The sequence below is a fragment of the Rattus rattus genome, chromosome 5, assembly GCF_011064425.1.
Source record: "Rattus rattus isolate New Zealand chromosome 5, Rrattus_CSIRO_v1, whole genome shotgun sequence".
NCBI classification, from domain to species: domain Eukaryota; kingdom Metazoa; phylum Chordata; class Mammalia; order Rodentia; family Muridae; genus Rattus; species Rattus rattus.
This window is the reverse complement of record NC_046158.1, coordinates 3,321,912-3,342,386: the sequence shown is the minus strand read 5'-3', so window position 1 is coordinate 3,342,386 and position 20,475 is coordinate 3,321,912. Positions and strand designations below refer to the sequence as shown.

Here is a 20,475-nt window from a genome sequence, read left to right as displayed (position 1 = left end):
GGAAGCAGTTTCGCGGTGGCTGCCGGGATCGTGGTGATGTGGCCCCCCCGCTTCCCCCCTCCCCGCCCCGGGATGTCGGAAGAAACCAGGCAGAGCAAATTGGCTGCGGCCAAGAAAAAGGTAAAGCGCTCCGGGTCGCGGCCCCTTGACCCCACCCGAGCTCCTCCAACGGCAGGACTATGACCAGAGTCCGAGCCTTTCCCGAGACACACAGGTAGAAGAACCCCTCAGCGCTCTGGGTTCCCCCCAGCGAAGTCTTCTCAGCCAGCCCCGCCCCCTCAGCAACCCAGCCCCCGCCCTCTCAGTCGCCCCTAGGTGACTTTGGTCAGTGACATAGGGTCTCAGCCCTTGACTCGGGACGCTCCAGTCCAGACCTCTCTGGGCACCTGCCTCCAAGGACCTGGGTCCTGGCCCTGTAGGCGACTCGGGCGTTGGTAGTATGGAGTGGAATGTAGTTACGTCACAGTCCCCCCCCCCCGAAACTGTCATTACTACTCCGAGTCTGATTTGGATTGCCCCACCTGCTCACCTGATGTTGATGCCCCCTTTCCTGTTTCTCTGGTGGAGAACTTAGTTCCACCTGGAAGGGAGCCCGAGTATGGAATCTAGTGCGGAGGCGCTTTAGGTACCCATAGTCCCTTAACTTAGCATTAATGTGAGCACACAACACAGTTCAGTGTTCCTTGCTGACATGGAAGAACGGGTTTGGTTTGCATTGAGGTTTTTTTTCAGTTTTCTGCTCTCTAGAGAGACTGTAATCTCTCTGGAGCAAAATGCATGTATAGTGTTGATCAGTTTCTTGGGGAACTGAACTTAACAGCTTGAAATTCAGCCAAATTGTCATTTTAAAGCTGATGAGAGCCACAGGATGCGTGTGAGGCATCTCATGGGAACCATCACTTTCCCATGTTTCTTCTGAGAGAAAAAACTGTAAAGGTTGGGCATGGCATTTTCATAGATTTGTAAAGACTTCTCTCTGAGATGACGACGCTTAGGCCCTTTCTGGTCCCATGTTCACTAAAGTTTTGCCTTCGTGGCTTCTGCCCTTCTGTCACATTGTAAAGTTTAGGAAGTAAACTTTAGGAAGCACGTTTAGAAGTACTGCTGTGTGTCTTTAATATGTGTTGATAAAACGGCCCCAGTGGGGTTAGGAGTGCACTAAGTTGTTAGGTGTTTATCAGGACTCAGCTCAGTTAGCAAGAGTGCTTGCCTACCATATATGAGGCTCTGGCTTGGATCCTGGCATGGCATTAACTGGGCAGAGCAATACATGCCTATATTTCCCTGACTCTGGAAGTAGAGGCAGAAGGATCAGGACTTCAAGGTTATTTTTGACTATATGTGGAATTTGATACCAGCTTGGTGTATGTAATACTTAATATTGGGTCTGGAGAGAAGGTTCAGCAGGTAAAAGCACTTGTTGCTCTTGCAGAGGACCTGGGCATAGCTCCCTTCACCTAGTATCGCTAACAACTGTCTCTAACTCCAGTTCTAGAGGTTGCATATTATGCCCTCTTCTGGCCAATTAGGTTACTGCATATGTACATGATGTACAGCCATATATGTAGGCAAAACAAACAACTACCCTCATACACATACAGTCTTTTTAAAATTAAACTTAATCTTGTGTTTGTCTTTGAGACAAGGTCTATGTATTCCTGGCTGGCCCTGAACTCAGATCTGCCTGCCTCTGCCTGCCTAGTACTGGGTAAAAGGTATAGGCCACTATGCCCAGCAATCCTGTTTTGTTTCGTTTTGTTGTGAAGGGAAGCCGTGTATATATGGCTTAGTAGTAGAATTCTGGCCTCTCATGCATAAAACTCCAGGTTCAATCCCCAGCACAACAACAACAACAACAACAAGAAACCATTAACATGAGGTTTTATTGACAGTACTTTGGCTTTTGACAGTGAGATGGCTCATTGGGTAAAGAAGTTCAACACAAGCAGGAGGACCTGAATTTGGATTTCTAGATTCCATATAAAAACCAGACATGGCAGCATGAATCTGTAAGCTCAGATGTTCTCTAGCTAACTATATGGTGAAGACAGAATTATAGAAACTGAGAGGCCATCTTGCCTGGTGTGTGTGCTAACGAGAGACTTCTCTGAGAGTGGGAAAGAGGAAGCAACACTGAGGCTGTCCTCTGACATTGTTGTATGTACCATGACATGCCTATGTACTCTCTCTCACAGCATATACACATACATGTGTCCTCTGACATTCTTGTGTACACCATAACATACCTATGCACCCTGTCTCCTAGTATACAAACATGCATGTGCATGCGCACACATGCGCGCACACACACACACACACACACACACACACACACGTATATGTTTTAAAGACAGGGTATTTGAGTATTATTTTCAGCACCCACATGATAGTTTACAATCATATGTGATTCCAGTTCCAAGGGTTCTGACACCCTCTTCTGACCTCTCTGTGCACCAGGTATACATGAAGTGCACATAAGTGAATATGGGCAAACTCTTTTTTTTTTTTTTTTTTTTTTTCTGAGCTGGGGACCGAACCCAGTGCCTTGCGCTTGCTAGGCAAGCGCTCTACCACTGAGCTAAATCCCCAACCCTGCAAACTCTTGTGCACATAAAACATACTTAAAAGTAAGTAAGAATAAAGACAGGGTCTTCCTTTCTCCTGGGTTAACCTGGAACTTGCTGTGTAGACTGGGCTATCCTTATCTCATCACAGAGGTCCACCTGCCTCTGCTTTGAGGACTGAGACTAAAGGTGTGTGCCACCATGCCAGCAAGAGAAAATGTTCTGAAAAGAGGAGTGGGATTTAAGAACCAGGTTATAGTTATTGTCTACTGGTTCATGCATTTGCTTGTTGTCTCTGGGGATCACTGTGGAGCCCTGGCTGCTGTGGAGCCCAGGCTGGCTTCCCTCTCATGCCTCTTGCCTCTCCCAGAAGTTGGGATTATAGATAAGTGACTGTACACCCAGCTAGTTCCTGCCTACTCAATGTTTACTCTCTGATCTCTACCCTTGGGAGCTGTAAACCCCAGAGCAGGTTATCAGAAGGCCGGGTTTGGATTCTGTGTTTGCCTCTGTGTGTATGTGTGTATGGGCATGGTTATATGTTGCTGGATGGAACTTAGGGCCTCTTGAATGCTAGGCAAGGATTCCACTGAGCTACATTCCCAACCCAATTAATGCCATTGCCTCTGCCATTAAGAGGTCATTACTATAGCTTGTAGAATCATGGTACCATTCCATGACATGAGACTTATGTATGTAGGAGTATTTTTATAAGGGACTGGAGAGATGGCTCATCGAGTAAGAGCACTGAGTGTTCTTCCAGAGGACCCGGGTACAATTCCCAGCACCCACATGGCAGATCACAACTGCCTGTAACTCCCAAGATCTAACTAACACCCTCACACAGACATACATGCAGGCAAAACACCAGTGTACATTAAAACAAAAGTCTTTTATAAAAATAGCATCGGAAGAAACCAGGCATGAACTATTACACTGTGTAGAATACTTGCCTAACTTGCACAGGGCCCTAGGCCTGGTCTCCAGGACTGTATAAACCAGGTATGGTGGCATACACTTGAAATCCTGGTGCTTTTAGAGGTTCAGACAGCAAGATCAGATGTTCAAAGTCATCCTCATTCACATAATGTATTAGCACCCAGCCGGGGCTACTTGAGACTCTGCATACAAAACACCAAGCCAAAAACTCACTAACCTGGAGAGCTGGAGTGGAGGTGTGAGTGTGGGGCAAATGGCTTTGATTTCTTTCTGTTCTCTTTTCCACAGCTGAGAGAGTATCAGCAGAAGAACAGCCCGGGTGTCCCTGCAGGAGCAAAGAAGAAGAAAAAGATTAAAAATGGCCATAGTCCAGAGAGAACCTCTGCCAGTGATTGTCAGTCACCAGAGAATGTGAGTCTTGGCCAGCAGATTCCTGGGGAATGGGGTGGGGGAAGAAGGTGGTAATGTCAGGTGCTGGTTAAAATTTCTGGTTTGAGGGCTTGGAGCCTAGTTCAGTGGTGATGGACTAGGGCTCGCTTGCCTTGCAAAGGACCCTGGATTTTATCTCAGCACAGAAAAATAAAATCTGAGTGTGGATTCTGTCTCTCCATTGTATGATAAGCCTTAGGGCAAGTGGTTTAAAGTCTTCGGACGTCTTTTTACATATCTGTACAATAGCAATGTTTTTTGTTTTTTGTTTTTTTTTTTTCTTTTTTTCGGAGCTGGGGACCGAACCCAGGGCCTTGCGCTCGCTAGGCAAGCGCTCTACCACTGAGCTAAATCCCCAACCCCAAGCGATGTTTTAATGTATAAGTTTATTGTGATTGTTTTCCCGTTAACTCCCCTAGTGGAGGGTCTGCTGTGGAGTTAACAGTGAGCCAACAATAGGTACTGCTTGGGTTTCTTGGTTTGGGGTAGAAACCAGAGGGAACATCATTGTTCTCAGGCTTCTGAAAAGAGCCATTAGGAAGAGATCTGTGTGTTCAGTCCACCGTTGTCATGAGCTTGCTGGGTTGCCTCAAAGTCCCCACACACACTCAGTCCCTTCATCTGACAGGATGATGGTGTATTGGCTTATTGTCTTACAGATTCTCTTTAGCTGTACCTTATAGTGTACAAGTGAAGTCTTATTTGGGAGTCTGGTTTTAAGGTGGACATGGGACTGGGGCCTTTGCAGATTGCTCCATGCAATCCTGGGTCTGTGGAACAGGTCTGGTGTATGTTGAGTCGCTGCCTTGATCAGGTGTAGTCACTGCATCCCCTGGGGACTCTTGCTCACTCTGAGGGCTGCCTCTGACAAGGCAGCAGCTGGCTGCTTGGAAGGTTGGCACAGGCCTGGGTGCTGATCTGTGCTCCTGAGTATTCCATCTCCCTGACTGTTTCTCTTCTTGCCCTGACTTGCTTCCCTGTCCCTCCCTCCCCTCTCTTTCTCATCTCTTTTCTCCCCACCCGCATCCCATCTTACCCCCCTCCCCTTTTCCCTTCTCGCCTGCTGTAGATTCAGGACATTCTGAAGGTGTTGGTGTCCGACCTTAACCGTTCCAATGGGGTCTCGCTCCCCCCATTAGACAAGAGGAAGGTGAGGCAGTGCCGAGACTCCCTCTGGCTTGCTCTTCCAGCCATGCATGCCACAGAGGCCTCCCTGCTGTGGGGGACCCTCTGCCACTGGCTTACTGTATGTTGCCTCAGTTAACCATCAGCCCCTATGTCTGCTTTTTCAACTGCTCGCTTGATTGGGTTTTTTCCTTTCCCTTTATCATTTCTCATTTAGAGAATATGAGACCCACCTTGAAAGTTAAAGCTAACTGGGGAAACAGCTTTTGGTTCAGATGAGTGAGACTAGAGTTAATGAATGCCTGGCAGGGCACTGTCAGACTGGGACAGATGGGACACAAACACACCTTCAGATCTTGCCCTCTGGGCATCCGTCTCTAAAAAACTAGACCATTGAAGTTTGTGCTTCTTTTTTATGAACTCATTTTGATTTGAAACTTAGGAACATAAGGTTATGAGAAAGTAAATTTATAGTATAGTTTCTGGGATTAAGACTTTTTTAAGAAACCCTCAACAGGCAGTGGTGGCACATGCCTGTATTCCCCAATACTCTGAAGGCATAGAGGCAGGCAAATCTCTGAGTCTAGGAGGGCGTGGCCATGTCTGGTCTACAAAGTGAGTTCTAGGACGTCCAGGGCTACACAGAGAAGCCCTGTCTTGAAAAGCAAAATGAAAAGAAACTGTGAAAGTGTAAAGTTAACTGACAAATAAGTGAGTGACCAGGAGAAGCTGTTCTCAGTCTCTCTGAAAACTCAGTGGGTTCCTGATAGGAAGGGCACTTCCTAAACAGTGGCAGAAGTAGATGCGCAGTCCAGGTGCAGTAGAACGTGCCTGTGAGCCCAGCACTGCGGACACTGCGGACACTGAGACGAGGATGGGAAGCCCATCCTACACAGTGAGAGCCCGTCCGGAACCAATACCAGACTAAATGCACAGGACAAGAGTTACGCGGCCTCCAGGATGTCTAATGTAGCCACAGGAAAGTTGGTTCCCAGTGGACTCAAGGCTGGAGAAGGGGCGTTTGCAGCTACTTTGACAATGAAAGATGGGTCATGATCATACATATGGAGAGCTGAGGAGCAGAGAGCTGACAGGCGGAAGGGCACTTTTCAGAGACTCAGCATCCACGTGTGACAGGACCTGTGTTCACAGGGCTTAGAGCTGGCTTCCTGGATATAACTTAGTACTTCAGTTAACATGTGCCAGGGGACATCCGCCAAACAAAAGGAGCAGGCTTCTGTCCAACTGAAGGGGTGGCCTGAGCCAAGGCCACATCCTGTGGGGCTGAGGATGGGCGGGGTGAGGACTCGCAGGCTGGCATTGGGCTGTTTTCAGCCAACAGAGCTGATCCTGCCAGGTGTGGTCTGCTCAGGTGCTGTGCCTCCGTGCTCAGCTCAGACGTGGCACATTGTGCGTGTGGGAGTTGGGGGCACAGAGTTGGCATTTGTTGTGCTAAGGAGTCAGTCACACAGAGCTGGGGCTTCAGTTTCCCCTTTGGGAAATACTGCCCAGAGCATCTAGCCCCTCTGTTCAGGAAGTGAAGACTTTTCATGTGTTTTTGAAAACTTTCTTGAACCATAACTGACTTTCTACTCCAGGGATAAAGGAAATTGGCATCTTCTGAGTAGAAATAAAACAGGAAGTTATGGAAAAATAAAAGTAGTTTCTGATGGGATGGGGCATTTTGAGGAGAGTGAAAACTTTGTAAGCACTCCATGCTTAGCTCTAAGACTTAAAATTGGGGAGTTACATGGTTCCTCACAAAGCAATTGAAAGTCTCCCAACAGTGCGTGGTGTCCCATCTTTATAATCCCTGCTTTTGGGAGGCAAAGGCAGAAAGGAGGTCTCTAGTTTGAGGTCAGCCTGGGCTCTATAGCAAGTTTGAGGCAAGCATGAACTTCAGAGAGACCCTGTTTCAAAACCTAAAACAAAAACCAAAAGGTACTCAGACAAATATTTTTATCTATTTTGTGCCTCTGTGAATGTTGCCAGTCTTAGAGATGTGTGTTACTAAGATGCTACAAGGGACCCAAAGCCTAAAAGGGTCTGTTGCTGGGAGTGTCACACCTCCAGACTATCTCAGGTGTGGCCAGCTGCCACTGAGTCCCTGGTCTTACCTGTTAGACTCAACTGTAGACATTGTCAAGGCAACACCTAAGTGTGATTCAGAACTGACAGTCACATGTGTTGCAGGGACGTTAGTCACAGTAAACCTGAAGAGAATGAAGTTCACACTGAGTTCTCAGACGTCCTTTCTCACTTAGTCAAAGGAGGAAATTTGGTTAGCATCTCCAGAGGCTGAGACTGAAGGCTTCAGAAAGCAAGCAGCCATTTCTTTGGAGAAAGGAATGGCCACTTCCTCCCAGAGCAGCCTTGCTGGATAGGCCTGGAATTTTTGTCCCTCTCCTTTTGTCTTCCCATCCTCTGCCTATCTGGATTGTTGGACCTGAGAAGACCTCTAAGCCAGAGACATAGTCTAAGAGTGAGGCCTGAACTACCAGGCCTAGGGGTGTGCGCACACCTTTAATCTAGCACCTGGGAGGCAAAGGCAGGCACAGCTCCGTGAGTGCAAGGCCTTCCTGGTCTACAGGGTGAGTTCCAGGACAGCAAGGGCTACATAGTGAGCCCCTGTCTCAGAAAATAAAACAAACAAGTGAGCCTGAGCCTGAGGAGGAGCTGGGTACAGCTGGTCAAGCAGATAGTTCCTGCCAGGGAAGTGGGGAGACTTCTTTTTTTGGGGGGGGGGTTCTTTTTTTCGGAGTTGGGGACCGAACCCAGGGCCTTGCGCTTCCTAGGCAAGCGCTCTACCACTGAGCTAAATCCCCAACCCCGTGGGGAGACTTCTACAAGCTACCATATAGGAAATCCTAGGATTGGTCCCTGGCTGCTTTTCCTAGGAAGCTTACATGATCTTCTAGATACTTCAAGCCAAAGGGCAGCCATTGTTCTCCGCTTTACCCAGTTGTTTCTGAATCGACAAACACAGCCAGTGCGTGGGTCTGGGAGGAGGGAAGGCAGGAAAGCGAGAGGAGAGGGAGAATGGTTATGTTGACCCTGATGAGAGTCCATCCCAGGAGCAAGGCCTATAGTCAGGGGCCGTTAGCTCTCTGCCTCCTGCACTTGGCACTTCGTCTACCTGCTGTGGCTGCCACAGGTCAGAGCTCCAGAGGGAACTAGGTCCTTGTGTGTTCAGGAAGGAGCCCCTGCAGCCCCTGCTTTGAGCTCTGGCCCTTCAGAATGCTACTAAGTAGCCTGAGACCTGGGCATGTCTTGTCTGTACCCCAGTAGCTCCCAGCATGTGCAACTGTCCTGTGCCTGCTGCTGTGCTACCCTGCTTGCCCCATCACCTCGTGTCCGTGGCATTGAGGCCCTTCTCTCCTGCATGGTCTTCTAACCATCCTGCTCTGCTCTATGACAGGTGCCCACAGATCACACTGCTCCTGCACCGCCAAGTACTGCTGCTGCCACTATGTTTCTTGGTGTCGTCCCTTCCCCCGATGCTGATCTCACTCAGGTTTGTCTTTCTTCACTTTGCCTGACACTCTCCTGTCTGCTTCCCGAAGGACTCCCAAAGTTCTTTGAACTCTTTTCTCTCTTCAGATAGCTTGGTCCGGGTGCTGCACCGGGAGCCTGGCATGGGGAGGCCAAGCTGGGGAAGGCTTGGGAAGATGGGAGTTGAGATGAATTTGGCTCATGGTGTCCCTGTGTGACAGTAAGCAGAAGCTGAATAATGTTACCTTGTTTCTTTCTACCCACACAGAGCCACGATGCTGGCAATTGCTCTAACCTCATGGAGGAGACCAAGTAAGTGTTCCCTACTGAGGGAGTCAGGGCAGGCCTCTGCCCATGAGCCCTGTTTCCATCAAACTACCTGCACCCCTGATCTTATGTCTCCTCCCTTAGGACTTTCTCATCGACTGAGAGTCTGCGACAACTTTCTCAACAGCTCAATGGCCTTGTGTCTGAGGTACCACAGGACTGGGGTCCAGAGAGAAGGTAGAGAGGAAAGGAAGGCACAGTAGAAAACGAGGCAGGGGGTTGGGGATTTAGCTCAGTGGTAGAGCACTTGCCTAGCAAGCGCAAGGCCCTGGGTTCGGTCCCCAGCTCCGAAAAAAAAAAAAAAGAAAGAAAAGAAAAAAAAAGAAAATGAGGCAGGGATTCCCGAGAGGCTCTTGTCATGCTTGGAGAAGACCTGGATTTGGACCTCGATGGGCAATGTGATTTTATCCTGGTGTGGAAAGTTCGAGGTGACAGCTGTTGAGTGGCGGGGTTGAGCCATGGGGGTTTAGGGGCCATGAGGAGTGGCACAAGAGGGTGTGAGTGAACAGGAAAGCAGACTCTGCTAGTTGAGGGGGAATAGGAGGCGGCAGGGATTAGACAGTGAGGGTCACAGAGCATCTCCATGTGAGGTATTGTCTCTCCTAGTCTACATCCTACATCAACGGGGAGGGCCTCACGTCTTCCAACATGAAGGAACTGGAGGTAAGTGGCCTTGAATCATGGCCGAGCAACCCTTTACGCCAACCACCTATCTCCTCCTACAGGGACCTGGGTGCCCGCTGCCAGCTGAGACAGCCCACCACCCCCACCCCTAATGATGCTCTTTCTCCCTTTCCCCCATCCTTCCTCAACTCCTCCTCTCTGCATGCGCCTCAGAGCCGGTACCAAGAGCTAGCAGTAGCCCTGGACTCCAGCTATGTAACAAACAAACAACTCAGTAGCACGATAGAGGAATTGGTAAGAGTCAGCGGGGTCCCTGATTCTTGCTGCCAGTCCTGGGCTCCAGTTTCCCCTTTGGGCTCTGAAGAAAGGGACTAGGGGGCCCCTGGGACCAAGGGGGAATGGAAAACCTAGGGGCTTCCGTCTTAGCTGGAGGCACCCAGAGCATAGAGCATGCAGCATGGTTCCTGTTGCTCTCCTCTCTGCACTCCAGACTCCCTCCTGAGTCTGCGCCCTTCCAGTCCTGAGCTTGGTGTCTCCGGCAGAAGAGAACACAAACCCAGTTGGTTGTCAGGAGCCCTGGTCCTGTTGGCTTAGCTCCTAATTTGCTCTTTGATTTTGGCCACACCACTCCCTGCATTTGAGTTTCTTGTTGAGGTAGAATTGGAGGGTGTCAGAGAGGTCTGTCCACTCTTAAGAGGTCACTGAATCATCAGAAACAAGTGCTCTCCCATTCCGCTCTTGGCTGTACCCACAAGACACGCTCAGTTTTAATTCGACACACTCCGCCAAGTCATCTTCCTCAAACCTGTCTCTAGAGTTACTGTCCTTTAATGTGACCCCAGTTGCATAGTTGTGAGGGAGAGGCAGCCAGAACACCCTGGGAGCTTGAGGAGAGTCAGTTCATGTACCTATGTGGGTCTCAGTACCTTCTTCAAATCCATCTTCCTGCTTGGTCTGGGGTATCGTTAAAGGGGCCAGTCTTAGTCAGTTTCCTTTGACTCTTCCCACAGAAGCAACAGAACCAAGACACTCTGGATCAACTGGAAAAAGTAATGTGATTTCTCTGTTTCTCTGTTTCTCCTTTCATGGCTGATGAGGGTGGGGGAGGCCTCCGAGTTGCAGGTTTACTTCTATCCAGGAGAAGACACACCTCACAGGGTGTCCCCCATGGGATCCTTGATAACCTGGCCTAATGGTGGGCCTGTCCTGGGCCACTGGTGTCTTTGTCTTTCTGGGGGGCTCGTCCCTTGGGCCACTGCTGCCTCCCCACTAAGAGGTGCACTTCCTTGTGCCTGCAGGAGAAGAAGGATTATCAGCAGAAGCTGGCAAAGGAGCAGGGTGCCCTCAGGGAACAACTGCAGGTGAGAGGTCTGGGCAGTGTCCCCGAGCCCTCTGGAGAGCGCGTTTCTCCTGTCTCTCAGCACTTGTGGCCTTTTCTCCAAAGGTTCACATTCAGACCATAGGCATCCTGGTGTCTGAGAAGGCAGAATTACAGACAGCTCTGGCCCACACTCAGCAAGCAGCTAGGCAGAAAGCAGGTAGGACCTGGGCCCCCTTCAGCCTTGTCCTGATGCCGTAGCAGGCCAGAGGGAGGGTCCCTGGGGCTGCATCTAGACCTCTCTTGTTCCAGGAGAGTCGGAGGATCTTGCCAGCCGTCTACAGTCCTCCCGACAGCGTGTGGGAGAGCTGGAGCGGACGTTGTCTACTGTGTCGACACAGCAGAAACAGGCAGACAGGGTAAGACAGGCCACTTCTCTGCCAGATGGACAGAGAGCTTAAAGGACTTTTCTGCATGGTCCCGTGTCTTGCTGCCGACAGCTCCGCACGCACCACACCTTTTCTTACTGCTTTTGTTAAGTGGTTTGTAGACGCAACCTGATGGATGACCCCTCTGCTAGGTAACTGGGGACTGGACAAGTGAGCACTGAATGCCATACTTAGAGGCAGGTGCCTGTGTGACCCTGCTGGTTGTGTGTGGCCTTGACCAAGTGCTAAGAGATGGGATGGGCGCTTGTCTGTGAAAGTACAGATCTTAACATGTACTATTTGTGGAAGGAGGAGAATGTGTGTGCAGTGTATGTAAGCCATGTAGGAGAGAATTGGTAAACTCAGGGTTGGGAAAGGGTGACTGTAAATGGACCATCTGTTCAGAGGACAGCAGGATTCCAATAGAAGTTAAGTAGAAGGAGCCTCTTCCTCTGTGCAGCCCCAGGGGAAAGGGCCTGGAGATTTAGACACCCCAGAATGTTCAAGTCTCAGCTCTGTCTGCCTAAGTAGTTTCAGGCCAGCACTGGGCCCTTGTGTACTGTTTCTGCCCAGTGCAGGTGACGGCAGCTGTCTAGATGCGTGTGAAGACGGGGGAGGGGATTATTAGCAGTGGTGCCTGGTGAAGGGCTCGGTGAACAATATTAACAACAGCCATGTCTGAGAGTTCCCGGCCCAGTGTTAGCCCACTGTCATTTTTTTAAAAAAATTCATAATCCTCCTACCTCACCATCCAGATGCTAAGATCACAGACTTTATCTCTGCCTGACTCATCCCTATGGAGTTTTTATAACTTGAAGGTTTATTTACTCGTGTGTGTGTGTGTGTGTGTGTGTGTGTGTGTGTGTGTGTGTGTGTGTGTGTGTGTGTGGTGTGTGTGTCTTGCCTTTATGTATATGCACCAAACACGTGCCTGATGCCTGCAGAGGGCAGAAGGCACTTGGCTCCCCTGGGACTGACCTAGGATATCAGTGCTGGGCTCTCTCAGAAGAATAACCATCCCATCTGCCCCTTTACTGAGGTGTGTGTGTGTGTGTGTGTGTGTGTGTGTGTGTGTGTGTGTGTGTGTGTGTGTGTTTGTTTGTTATTATGACAGGGTTTCTGTGTAGCCATGGATAGCTTGGAACCCGTAGAGATCCACTGACCTTTGCCTTCCAAAGGCTGGGGTTAAGGTGTGCACCACCAAACACTGCCTGTATTGTTGGTTTTGTCTTGTTTTTGTTTTGGGGTTTTGTTTTGTTTTTTTTGCTTTCTTGTTTGTTTGTTTGTTTGTTTGAGACAGGGTTTCTTTGTGAGCTTTGACTGTCCTGAACTAACTCTGTAGACCTGCCTGGCCTTGAACTCATAGGGATCTATCTACCTGCCTCTGCCACCGAAGCACTGGGACTAAGGTGTGTGCCACCACTGCCACCATCCTGCTCATGAGTTCTTATTAAAAAGCAAAGGAGGGCTGGAGAGATGGCTCAGCGGTTAAGAGCACTGACTGCTCTTCCAGAGGTCCTGAGTTCAATTCCCAGCACCCACATGGTGGCTCACAACCATCTGTAATGAGATCTGATGCCCTCTTTTGTGTGTCTGAAGACAGTGACAGTGTACTTATATAAATAAAAACAAATAAATCTTAAAACAAAACAAAGGAAAGGCAGTACTAGTGAGGTGGTGGTGGCCCACACCTTTGATATCAGCACTCTGGAGGCAGAGGCAGCGAATCTCTGCAAATTAAACAGCCTGCTGTATGTAGAGAGACCCTGTCTCAAAAAGTAAAAAAAAAAAAAGTAGTATAAGTGGTAGTTGTAATAGTAATAGTAACAACAACAACAATAGGAGTGAGGCAGATGGAGCGGCACATACCTGTCACTTGGAAGAAAGAAGCAGGAAGATGTGGGGTTAAAGGCCAGTTCCATCTTCATGAGACTGTGTTTCATAAAATCAAGGCGACACGTGTCTGTGATCTCAGCACTGGGGAGACTGAGACAGGAGGGTTCAAGGCCAGCTTGTAAATTCTAGGCTTACCTGGATCCCTCAGACTGTATTTAGGAAGAGAGAAAAAAGAGAGCTTTAAAAGAGAGCTAGTGTGTTGTTGGTCAGTCAGAGCAATTGCCTGACCTATACACGGGCTTGAGTTTGATCCCAGCCTTGCAAAAATAATACTATGATTAATTAAAAACAAAAGCAGAGCTAGAGAGATGGCAGGGTGAGCAAGAGCACTGGCTCTCCATCAGAAGAGCGCTCGACTCCCAGTAGCCACATGGTGCTTCACAGCTGTCTGTAACTCACGCTTGTGGGGCACAGACATATGTAGACAGAACACCACTCCGTATAAGTAGAACAAAGCAACCCTGAAGACTGTGACCGTGCTGTGGACCTCTGGTCCCAGCTACTGGAGAGGCTGAGCCCTCTTAGCCCAAGAGTTTGAAGCCATCTTAGATAACATAGTGTCACCCCATCTTTTTTTTTTTTTTTTGGTTCTTTTTTTCGGAGCTGGAGACCGAACCCAGGGCCTTGCGCTTCCTAGGCAAGCGCTCTACCACTGAGCTAAATCCCCAACCCCAGTGTCACCCCATCTTAAAAACAAAACAAACGGACAGAATCACAAAGGAGACAGAAATGTAGAAATGCCTTGGGAAAATGCCAAGTGTGATTAGGAAGAGGAATTGTCACCGGAGAATATCACCAGGCCGTTGGTGTTGTGCCAGCGGCTGCTTCAGCCTTTCAGGTCCAAACTCTGCTTTCTCTGTCTGCAGTACAACAAGGACCTAACCAGAGAGCGAGACGCCCTCAAGCTGGAGCTGTACAAGAATGGGTAAGAATGGGAAGGAGGCTGGGCTCTCTGCAGCCTCACTGTGGAGAGTAGAGACTCAGCCCAGACAGGCTTGGGTTTGTGTAGAGCTGAGCTCTGGTCCCAGCCATGCTCCTGACTCATGGTGTGGCCCCAGGTAACTCAGTCTCTGAGGCCTGTCGCTTGTGACTCAGTGCTCTGTCCTGTGGCACTGTGGCAGGACTCACACATCACTCTGAAATGGGCTCCTTTCTGTTCTTGATTCCTTCCTTTCCACTCTGCCACTGGCCACAGCAAAAGTAATGAGGACCTGAGGCAGCAGAACTCAGAACTGGAAGAGAAACTTCGAGTCCTGGTGGCAGAGAAAGCAGCTGCACAGTTGGGGGCAGAGGAGCTGCAGAAGAAGTTAGAGATGTCAGAGCTGCTGCTGCAGCAGGTGAGAGGTGCAGCCCTCACCCCTAAGGCCCAAGCACAAAGTCCGTGGCTCCTTGGGGGTGACCTGTGGCCAAGTGTGGACAGTTTGGAACCTCCTGTCCTGTGCTGATGCTGTTTACTAATTGCTCAGTGGAGCCCCGGCCACACCTGTGAATCAGAGTCTTAGTGAGGGCGATGTGGCTGTTGCATCCTTTATTTATTTATTTATATTATTGTTGAGACAGTCTTATCAGTAGCCCAGGGTGACCTGTAACTCACTAGGTAAGCCTTGAACTCATGGTAATCCTCCTACCGTAGCCTTCCAAGTCGGAGGTTGTAGGCATGAGCCACCAGGCCTGCTGAAATGCCAGCGTTCTGTTTCCTTTAAATGGCCCAACAGGAGTCTGCTTAGCTTCTCCTGACACTTTCTCCTATGGCAATGACGCTGGGTTGTCATCCTAGCTCACACTCTTGTGGGGAGCACTGCAGCAGAACAGCATAGGCTCCCAGACCTAAGCCCTCATTTCCCTCATGCAGTTCTCTAGCCAATCTGAGGCTTCTGGCAGTAATGAGCAGTTGCAACAGGCCATGGAGGAGCGGGCTCAGCTGGAGAGCCATGTTGGCCAGGTGAGGATCTGTGGGAGGAGGGGAAGGGCATGATTCCCCTCCCCCTGCAATGGCCCTTGGTGAGGACCTGTGACAGCCCTTCATAACTCGTACATTGACTGATGCAGCTGATGGAGTCACTGAAACAGCTCCAGGTGGAGAGAGACCAGTATGCAGAGAACCTGAAAGGAGAGAGTGCCATGTGGCAGCAGAGGGTACAGCAGATGGCGGAGCAGGTGAGGCCTGGCCTCTGGTGTCTTCGCTCTTCCTGGGCATCAGTGTCGTGGAGCTGAGAGCTTAGGGGCTTCAGTTTTGCAGAGGTGGGACTGGGGATGGGTGGGCCTGGGATCTCCAGCACCCCACCCTGTGCCTTGGGCAGGTGCACGCACTGAAGGAAGAGAAGGAGCAGAGAGAAGGTCAGGTACAAGAGCTGGAGGCCAGCTTGGCTGAACTCAGGAGTCAGATGGGTGAGTAGGGCAAGGGTGACCTGAGAGCAGGAGTGGGTCGATGGGCCATGAAGGTGGCTTCCATTGCCCAGGGGGGCAGGTGGGTGTAAGGGCATTGTAATGGGAGCAAAGGGTCTCTGCCAGGACGAGGTGACAAGCCTTGTCATCTCTCTCAGCATGTGCCTTTCTGTGCAAAACAGGGTGGCATGCCTACTACTACACCTCAGCAGGTGACTGAGCATCCCAGATCTGTGCTAGAGTGGCTTGAATCACTTGCCTCATCTGAGACCCTGACAGAAAAGAAGCCAAGGCTTAGGCAGGGAGCCTGACTCACAGGGCCTGCTTCCTTTCTCAGAGGAGCCGCCACCTCCAGAGCCTCCAGCTGGGCCTTCGGAGGCCGAAGAGCGGCTGCAGGGAGAGGTTGAGCAGCTGCAGAAGGAACTGGAGAGTCTGACGGGTCAGCTGCGGGCCCAGGTGCAGGACAATGAGAGCCTGAGCCACCTGAACCGGGAGCAGGAGGGGCGGCTGCTGGAGCTGGAGCGCGAGGCCCAGCACTGGAGCGAGCAGGCAGAGGAGCGCAAGCAGATCCTGGAGAGCATGCAGAGTGACCGCACCACCATCAGCAGAGCGCTGTCACAGAACCGCGAGCTCAAGGAGCAGCTGGCTGAGCTGCAGAACGGCTTCGTCAGGCTGGTGCGGAGCCTGCAGTCCCTCCTTGCTTACAGGGAACACACTCACCCCTTTTGGTCAGCACTGGCAGAGGATGGGGTGCTGTCCGCCTCCCGTTAGGTGGTAGTGGTGAAGGCACCCCATGATCCCGAGCCCTAGGGTGTGTGGGAATGATCCAGCAGCCTTCCCTACTCTGAGAGGGAATACACATGCAATTCTGGGGACTCCAGCCACATTAGGTCCTACTGACTGTTGCTTTCTGTCCAGACGAATGAGAACATGGAGATTACCAGTGCTTTACAATCAGAGCAGCATGTCAAGAAAGAGCTGGCCAGGAAGCTGGGAGAGCTTCAGGAGAGGCTGGGAGAGCTGAAGGAGACGGTAAGGCCTACCACATGTGGCGTCGGCCACCAGACCTGGGGAGGGTGGGTGCAAGGCCCATCACAGATTAGCCACAGCCTGGAACAGGTATCCCTGGACTGCTCTCTATCCAGGAGCTGCCCTTTTATAGTCGTTGTCCTTTTATGCAGGGCTCTGGGTTCAGGCTGGATTCACACCCATGTGTTCAAGTGCTTCCCATCTCCAAACCTAGTCATTGAAGTTAAAAGATGAGTTTTCTCATAGAGGTGTTAAAGGTTTAATGAGAAAATGTGCATAAAATAACGGGTGCTAGTAGGTTTGTGCAGAACAGAATGGGTTAGTTCCACCTGCTTTTCCACTCTTGGGACCTAAAGGAGTGAGAAAGGTGACTATGTGAGGCTGGGTACAAAGGCAGGCGCTCAGGCCGTGGCAGCCAGCACTGCCTGCCCTCAGCCCTAGCCTTCCTGCAGGTGGAGCTGAAGAGCCAAGAAGCACAGGGTCTGCAGGAGCAGCGGGACCAGTGCCTGTCCCACCTGCAGCAGTACGCTGCCGCCTACCAGCAGCACTTGACAGCCTATGAGCAGCTGACCTCTGAGAAGGAGGCACTGCACAAGCAGCTTCTGCTGCAGACACAGCTCATGGACCAGTTGCAGCATGAGGAAGTTCAGGGCAAGATGGCAGCCGAGATGGCCCGCCAGGAGCTGCAGGAGGCACAGGTGAGGCAGCTGTTAAGGCTGGGCCCAGGGGGAGGATCTGGCCACCTCTGTCCCTTCTCATTCTCTCCTGGCCCCTTAGGAGCGCCTAAAAGCTAGCAGCCAGGAGAACCAACAGCTCCAAGCCCAGCTGAGTCTCTTGGTCCTCCCTGGGGAAGGTAAGACCGCCCAGGAGGAGAGGACTAGAGTTGATGTATTTGGAGCAGCTTCGATTGGGCATTTTCTAGTCACTGGCTGGTCCCAGGGTAGAGAGTGGGGATGCAGAGGTGGGGCTCTGAGCTCTCCTCCCCCAGCCCACTCTGTCTACCTGCTGGGATTATTAGAGGAGACAGCCTACAGCAACTGTCTGCCCCCAGGAGATATGGACCAGGAGGAGCAAGACGAGGAGGTTCCTCAGCCCAGTCTGACCATCCCAGAAGACCTCGTCAGTAGAGAGGCCATGGTGAGCTGGGCTCTGCTTGCCCTTCTCTTTTCTACCTCTGTGGTCCTTGGTTTCCTGCCCTCTGATTTCTTTTGATTACCACTTTGTGCTTGGGAGCCAGTGGTTAGTCTCCCATCTGGGAACTGGTGCTCCCTCTCTCCCTGCCCACTTTGCCCTGAATGTTTCCCTGAGAGGCACACCTCCCTCTGTGTGCAGGTGGCCTTCTGCAATGCAGCGATAGCCAGAGCTGAGGAAGAGCAGGCCCGACTCCGCGTGCAGCTGAGAGAGCAGAAGGCACGTTGCCGGAGCTTGGCTCACTTGGCAGCCCCAGTCCAAAGCAAGCTTGAAAAGGAGGCAGTGGTCCCCAGGGATATGGGTGACTCTGTATCTGAGGAGAGCAACCAGGCCCTACATGTAGCCATGGAGAAGCTGCAGGTGAGTTTGTCTGTGGGGGCTGGGAGGGAGGGGATCAACCAGGGCTCCTGAGTCCCTGAGCTCTCTCTCTCTCTCTGTCTTGGCTCCAGAGTCGCTTCCTGGAGGTCATGCAGGAGAAAGTGGAGCTCAAGGAGCGGGTGGAGGAGCTTGAACATTGCTGTATCCAGCTTTCTGGGGAGACAGACACTATTGGTGAGGCAAGGCCCAGCCGAAGGCAGTGGGCCTGTGCATGGGGCAGATGGGGAGCCATAGTGTCTGAGCCTTGCCCACCTGCCTGCCATCCCCACAGGAGAGTACATTGCCCTCTACCAAAACCAGAGGGCAGTGCTGAAGGCTCGGCATTTGGAGAAGGAAGAGTACATCAGCCGGCTGGCTCAGGACAAGGAGGAGATGAAGGTAAGCCTCAGGCTGCTTCTTGTCCAGGCCCTGGCAAGTCTGGGCTGGGAGGTTCAAGTCGAGCTCCTTTTTCTCCAGGTAAAGCTGCTAGAGCTTCAGGAGCTGGTGTTGAGGCTTGTGAACGAGCGGAATGAATGGCAGGGCAAGTTCCTGGCCGTGTCCCAGAACCCTGCCGATGTGCCTGCCCCAGTGCCCACAGGCTCCCAGGAATTTGGCGCTGCTGACCAGCAAGGTGGTGAGTAGAGCTGCTGTCTTGGGCAGGCAGAAAGCGGAGGGTTCCCATGACGTGCAGAGCCATGATTTCCTCCCCTTTCTCTAAAGACCTCAGGGAGGTGAGCCTGGCTGACGATACAGAGCCTGCACAAGGAGAGGCAGGGGTACCCGCTCCCCAGGAGAACCCCACTGCACAACAGATCATGCAGCTGCTGCGTGAGATCCAGAACCCCCAGGAGCGCCCAGGCCTGGGTAGCAACCCTTGTATCCCCTTTTTCTACCGTGCGGATGAGAACGACGAGGTGAAAATCATGGTTATATAAGAGACTTGTGGCCAAAGCCTCACCAAGGGCAGCCAGAAGTTCTGCCCACCCCACCCCCTTCCCCAGCCACCCTTATCCTTAATAATAAGGTCAGACCCCGCCCTCCAGGGGCTGGGGAAGTAGCTCAGTTGGTAGAGTGCTTGCCTGCCATGCACATAGCCCTGGGTCCCCAGCGCCCCTGAAAAGGCTGATACCTGTAATTTGAGTGCTTGGGAAGTGGAGGTGGGAGAATGGGCCATCCTCATCTACCTAGTGAGTTTGAGGCCACACTGGGCTACATGAGACCCTGTCTGAAAAACCAAAAGATCGGACTCCTATATTAATGGGGGATACAAACTGGTACAGGTCTGCCTTTTAGCCAGGGCAGTTTTACCGTGTAAACTCCTGGTAGGGAAAGAGCACCAGAGACTCAGTGATTGAGCAGACTGTGCTGGGTGGCCTGGGGACTTTCTCACCAAGGAGGGCCTCAGTCCTTGCTCGGGCAGGCCACTGGGGCAGAACAGTCTGGCAGCCTTCTCATGACCAGGAGCAGCATGGGCTGGTGGATCGGCCTAGCATTCAGCAGGGCTAGCATGGGCTGGTGGATCGGCCTAGCATTCAGCAGGGCTCGGGATTTTTCACCATCTCAGTCGTTTCCACCCTCCTTTCCCTCCCCAACCCCATTTTATATTCATTGTCTTCATATAGTGTCTTACATAGCCCAGGCTAACCCTGAACTCACTACAGATTGAGCTGATCCCCTGCCTTACCGCTGTGCCTGGAGGTTGGCAGTGCTAAGCAGGCACTCTACCAAGTGACTTATCCCCAGCACTACCTGCCCTTTCCCTTTGTGTGGTGATGCTCGGGGTGGAACCCAGGGCACAGCACGTCCCCAGACCAAATCCCATCTTCTTAGAGGCACTTTAGGGCAGTGGGGCTGGCAGCGTTTCATGGGTCCCCGGGCAGCTGGGGCTCACTGCCTCAGGAAGGCATCCCACTTAGGAGGGCTTCGATCTCTGTGAGGCACTTTGTGACAGGGAAAGTGGGTACCATTCTCTCAGGCCTTATGACAATTGGGGTAACTATGCCAAGCAGGACAGAGGCTGCTGGGGCGGGGTGGGCTTCCCCTCCCCCGGTGTACATATTGTACCTGTGTACTATTTTGTATATTCCGGGGTAGGGACACCCCTGTATCATAGTGGAGGTTGGAGCTGGCAAGTGGGGCAGAGCTTCTAATAATCATTTGGGCTGGGAAACTTATTTATTGGTAGTGTTAGGTCAGGACAGGAGGCGGAGACGTGGTTGTGGCACCTGCAATGCAGCTCCTCTTTATTTTGCTTTTTACTTGGGAAATAAATGGATTTAGCCATACTGCTGGGCCCAGGGTGCTCGTTATTGGTTCTGGGGTTGGCCTCAGGCTGGCACCAATCAGGGACTGTGTCCTGCCTGGAGAGAGC

At 51.4% G+C, this 20,475-nt stretch overlaps 1 protein-coding gene across 8 annotated transcripts; it reads left to right on the top strand.

The window, feature by feature from the left end:
• Nucleotides 1-11: 11 nt before the first annotated feature.
• Nucleotides 12-19,602, top strand: Golga2 (golgin A2). Of its 8 annotated transcripts, XM_032902778.1 has the most exons (27): nt 12-120; nt 3,792-3,914; nt 5,002-5,082; nt 8,476-8,571; nt 8,818-8,861; nt 8,961-9,024; nt 9,483-9,539; nt 9,714-9,794; nt 10,511-10,549; nt 10,799-10,861; nt 10,945-11,038; nt 11,131-11,237; nt 14,009-14,067; nt 14,338-14,479; nt 14,995-15,084; nt 15,192-15,299; nt 15,443-15,530; nt 15,865-16,202; nt 16,446-16,559; nt 17,009-17,254; nt 17,334-17,409; nt 17,608-17,693; nt 17,889-18,107; nt 18,197-18,299; nt 18,397-18,503; nt 18,582-18,738; nt 18,825-19,602. In XM_032902778.1, exons 1-27 carry the CDS (start codon nt 37-39, stop codon nt 19,037-19,039), a joined length of 3,081 nt encoding a protein of 1,026 aa, XP_032758669.1. In that variant the 5' UTR covers nt 12-36; the 3' UTR covers nt 19,040-19,602. The 8 variants fall into 8 exon arrangements, with proteins under 8 accessions (XP_032758669.1, XP_032758672.1, XP_032758670.1 ...); XM_032902781.1 differs by lacking the exon at nt 5,002-5,082 and having other exon boundaries at nt 17,611-17,693; XM_032902779.1 differs by lacking the exon at nt 9,714-9,794.
• Nucleotides 19,603-20,475: the final 873 nt, after the last annotated feature.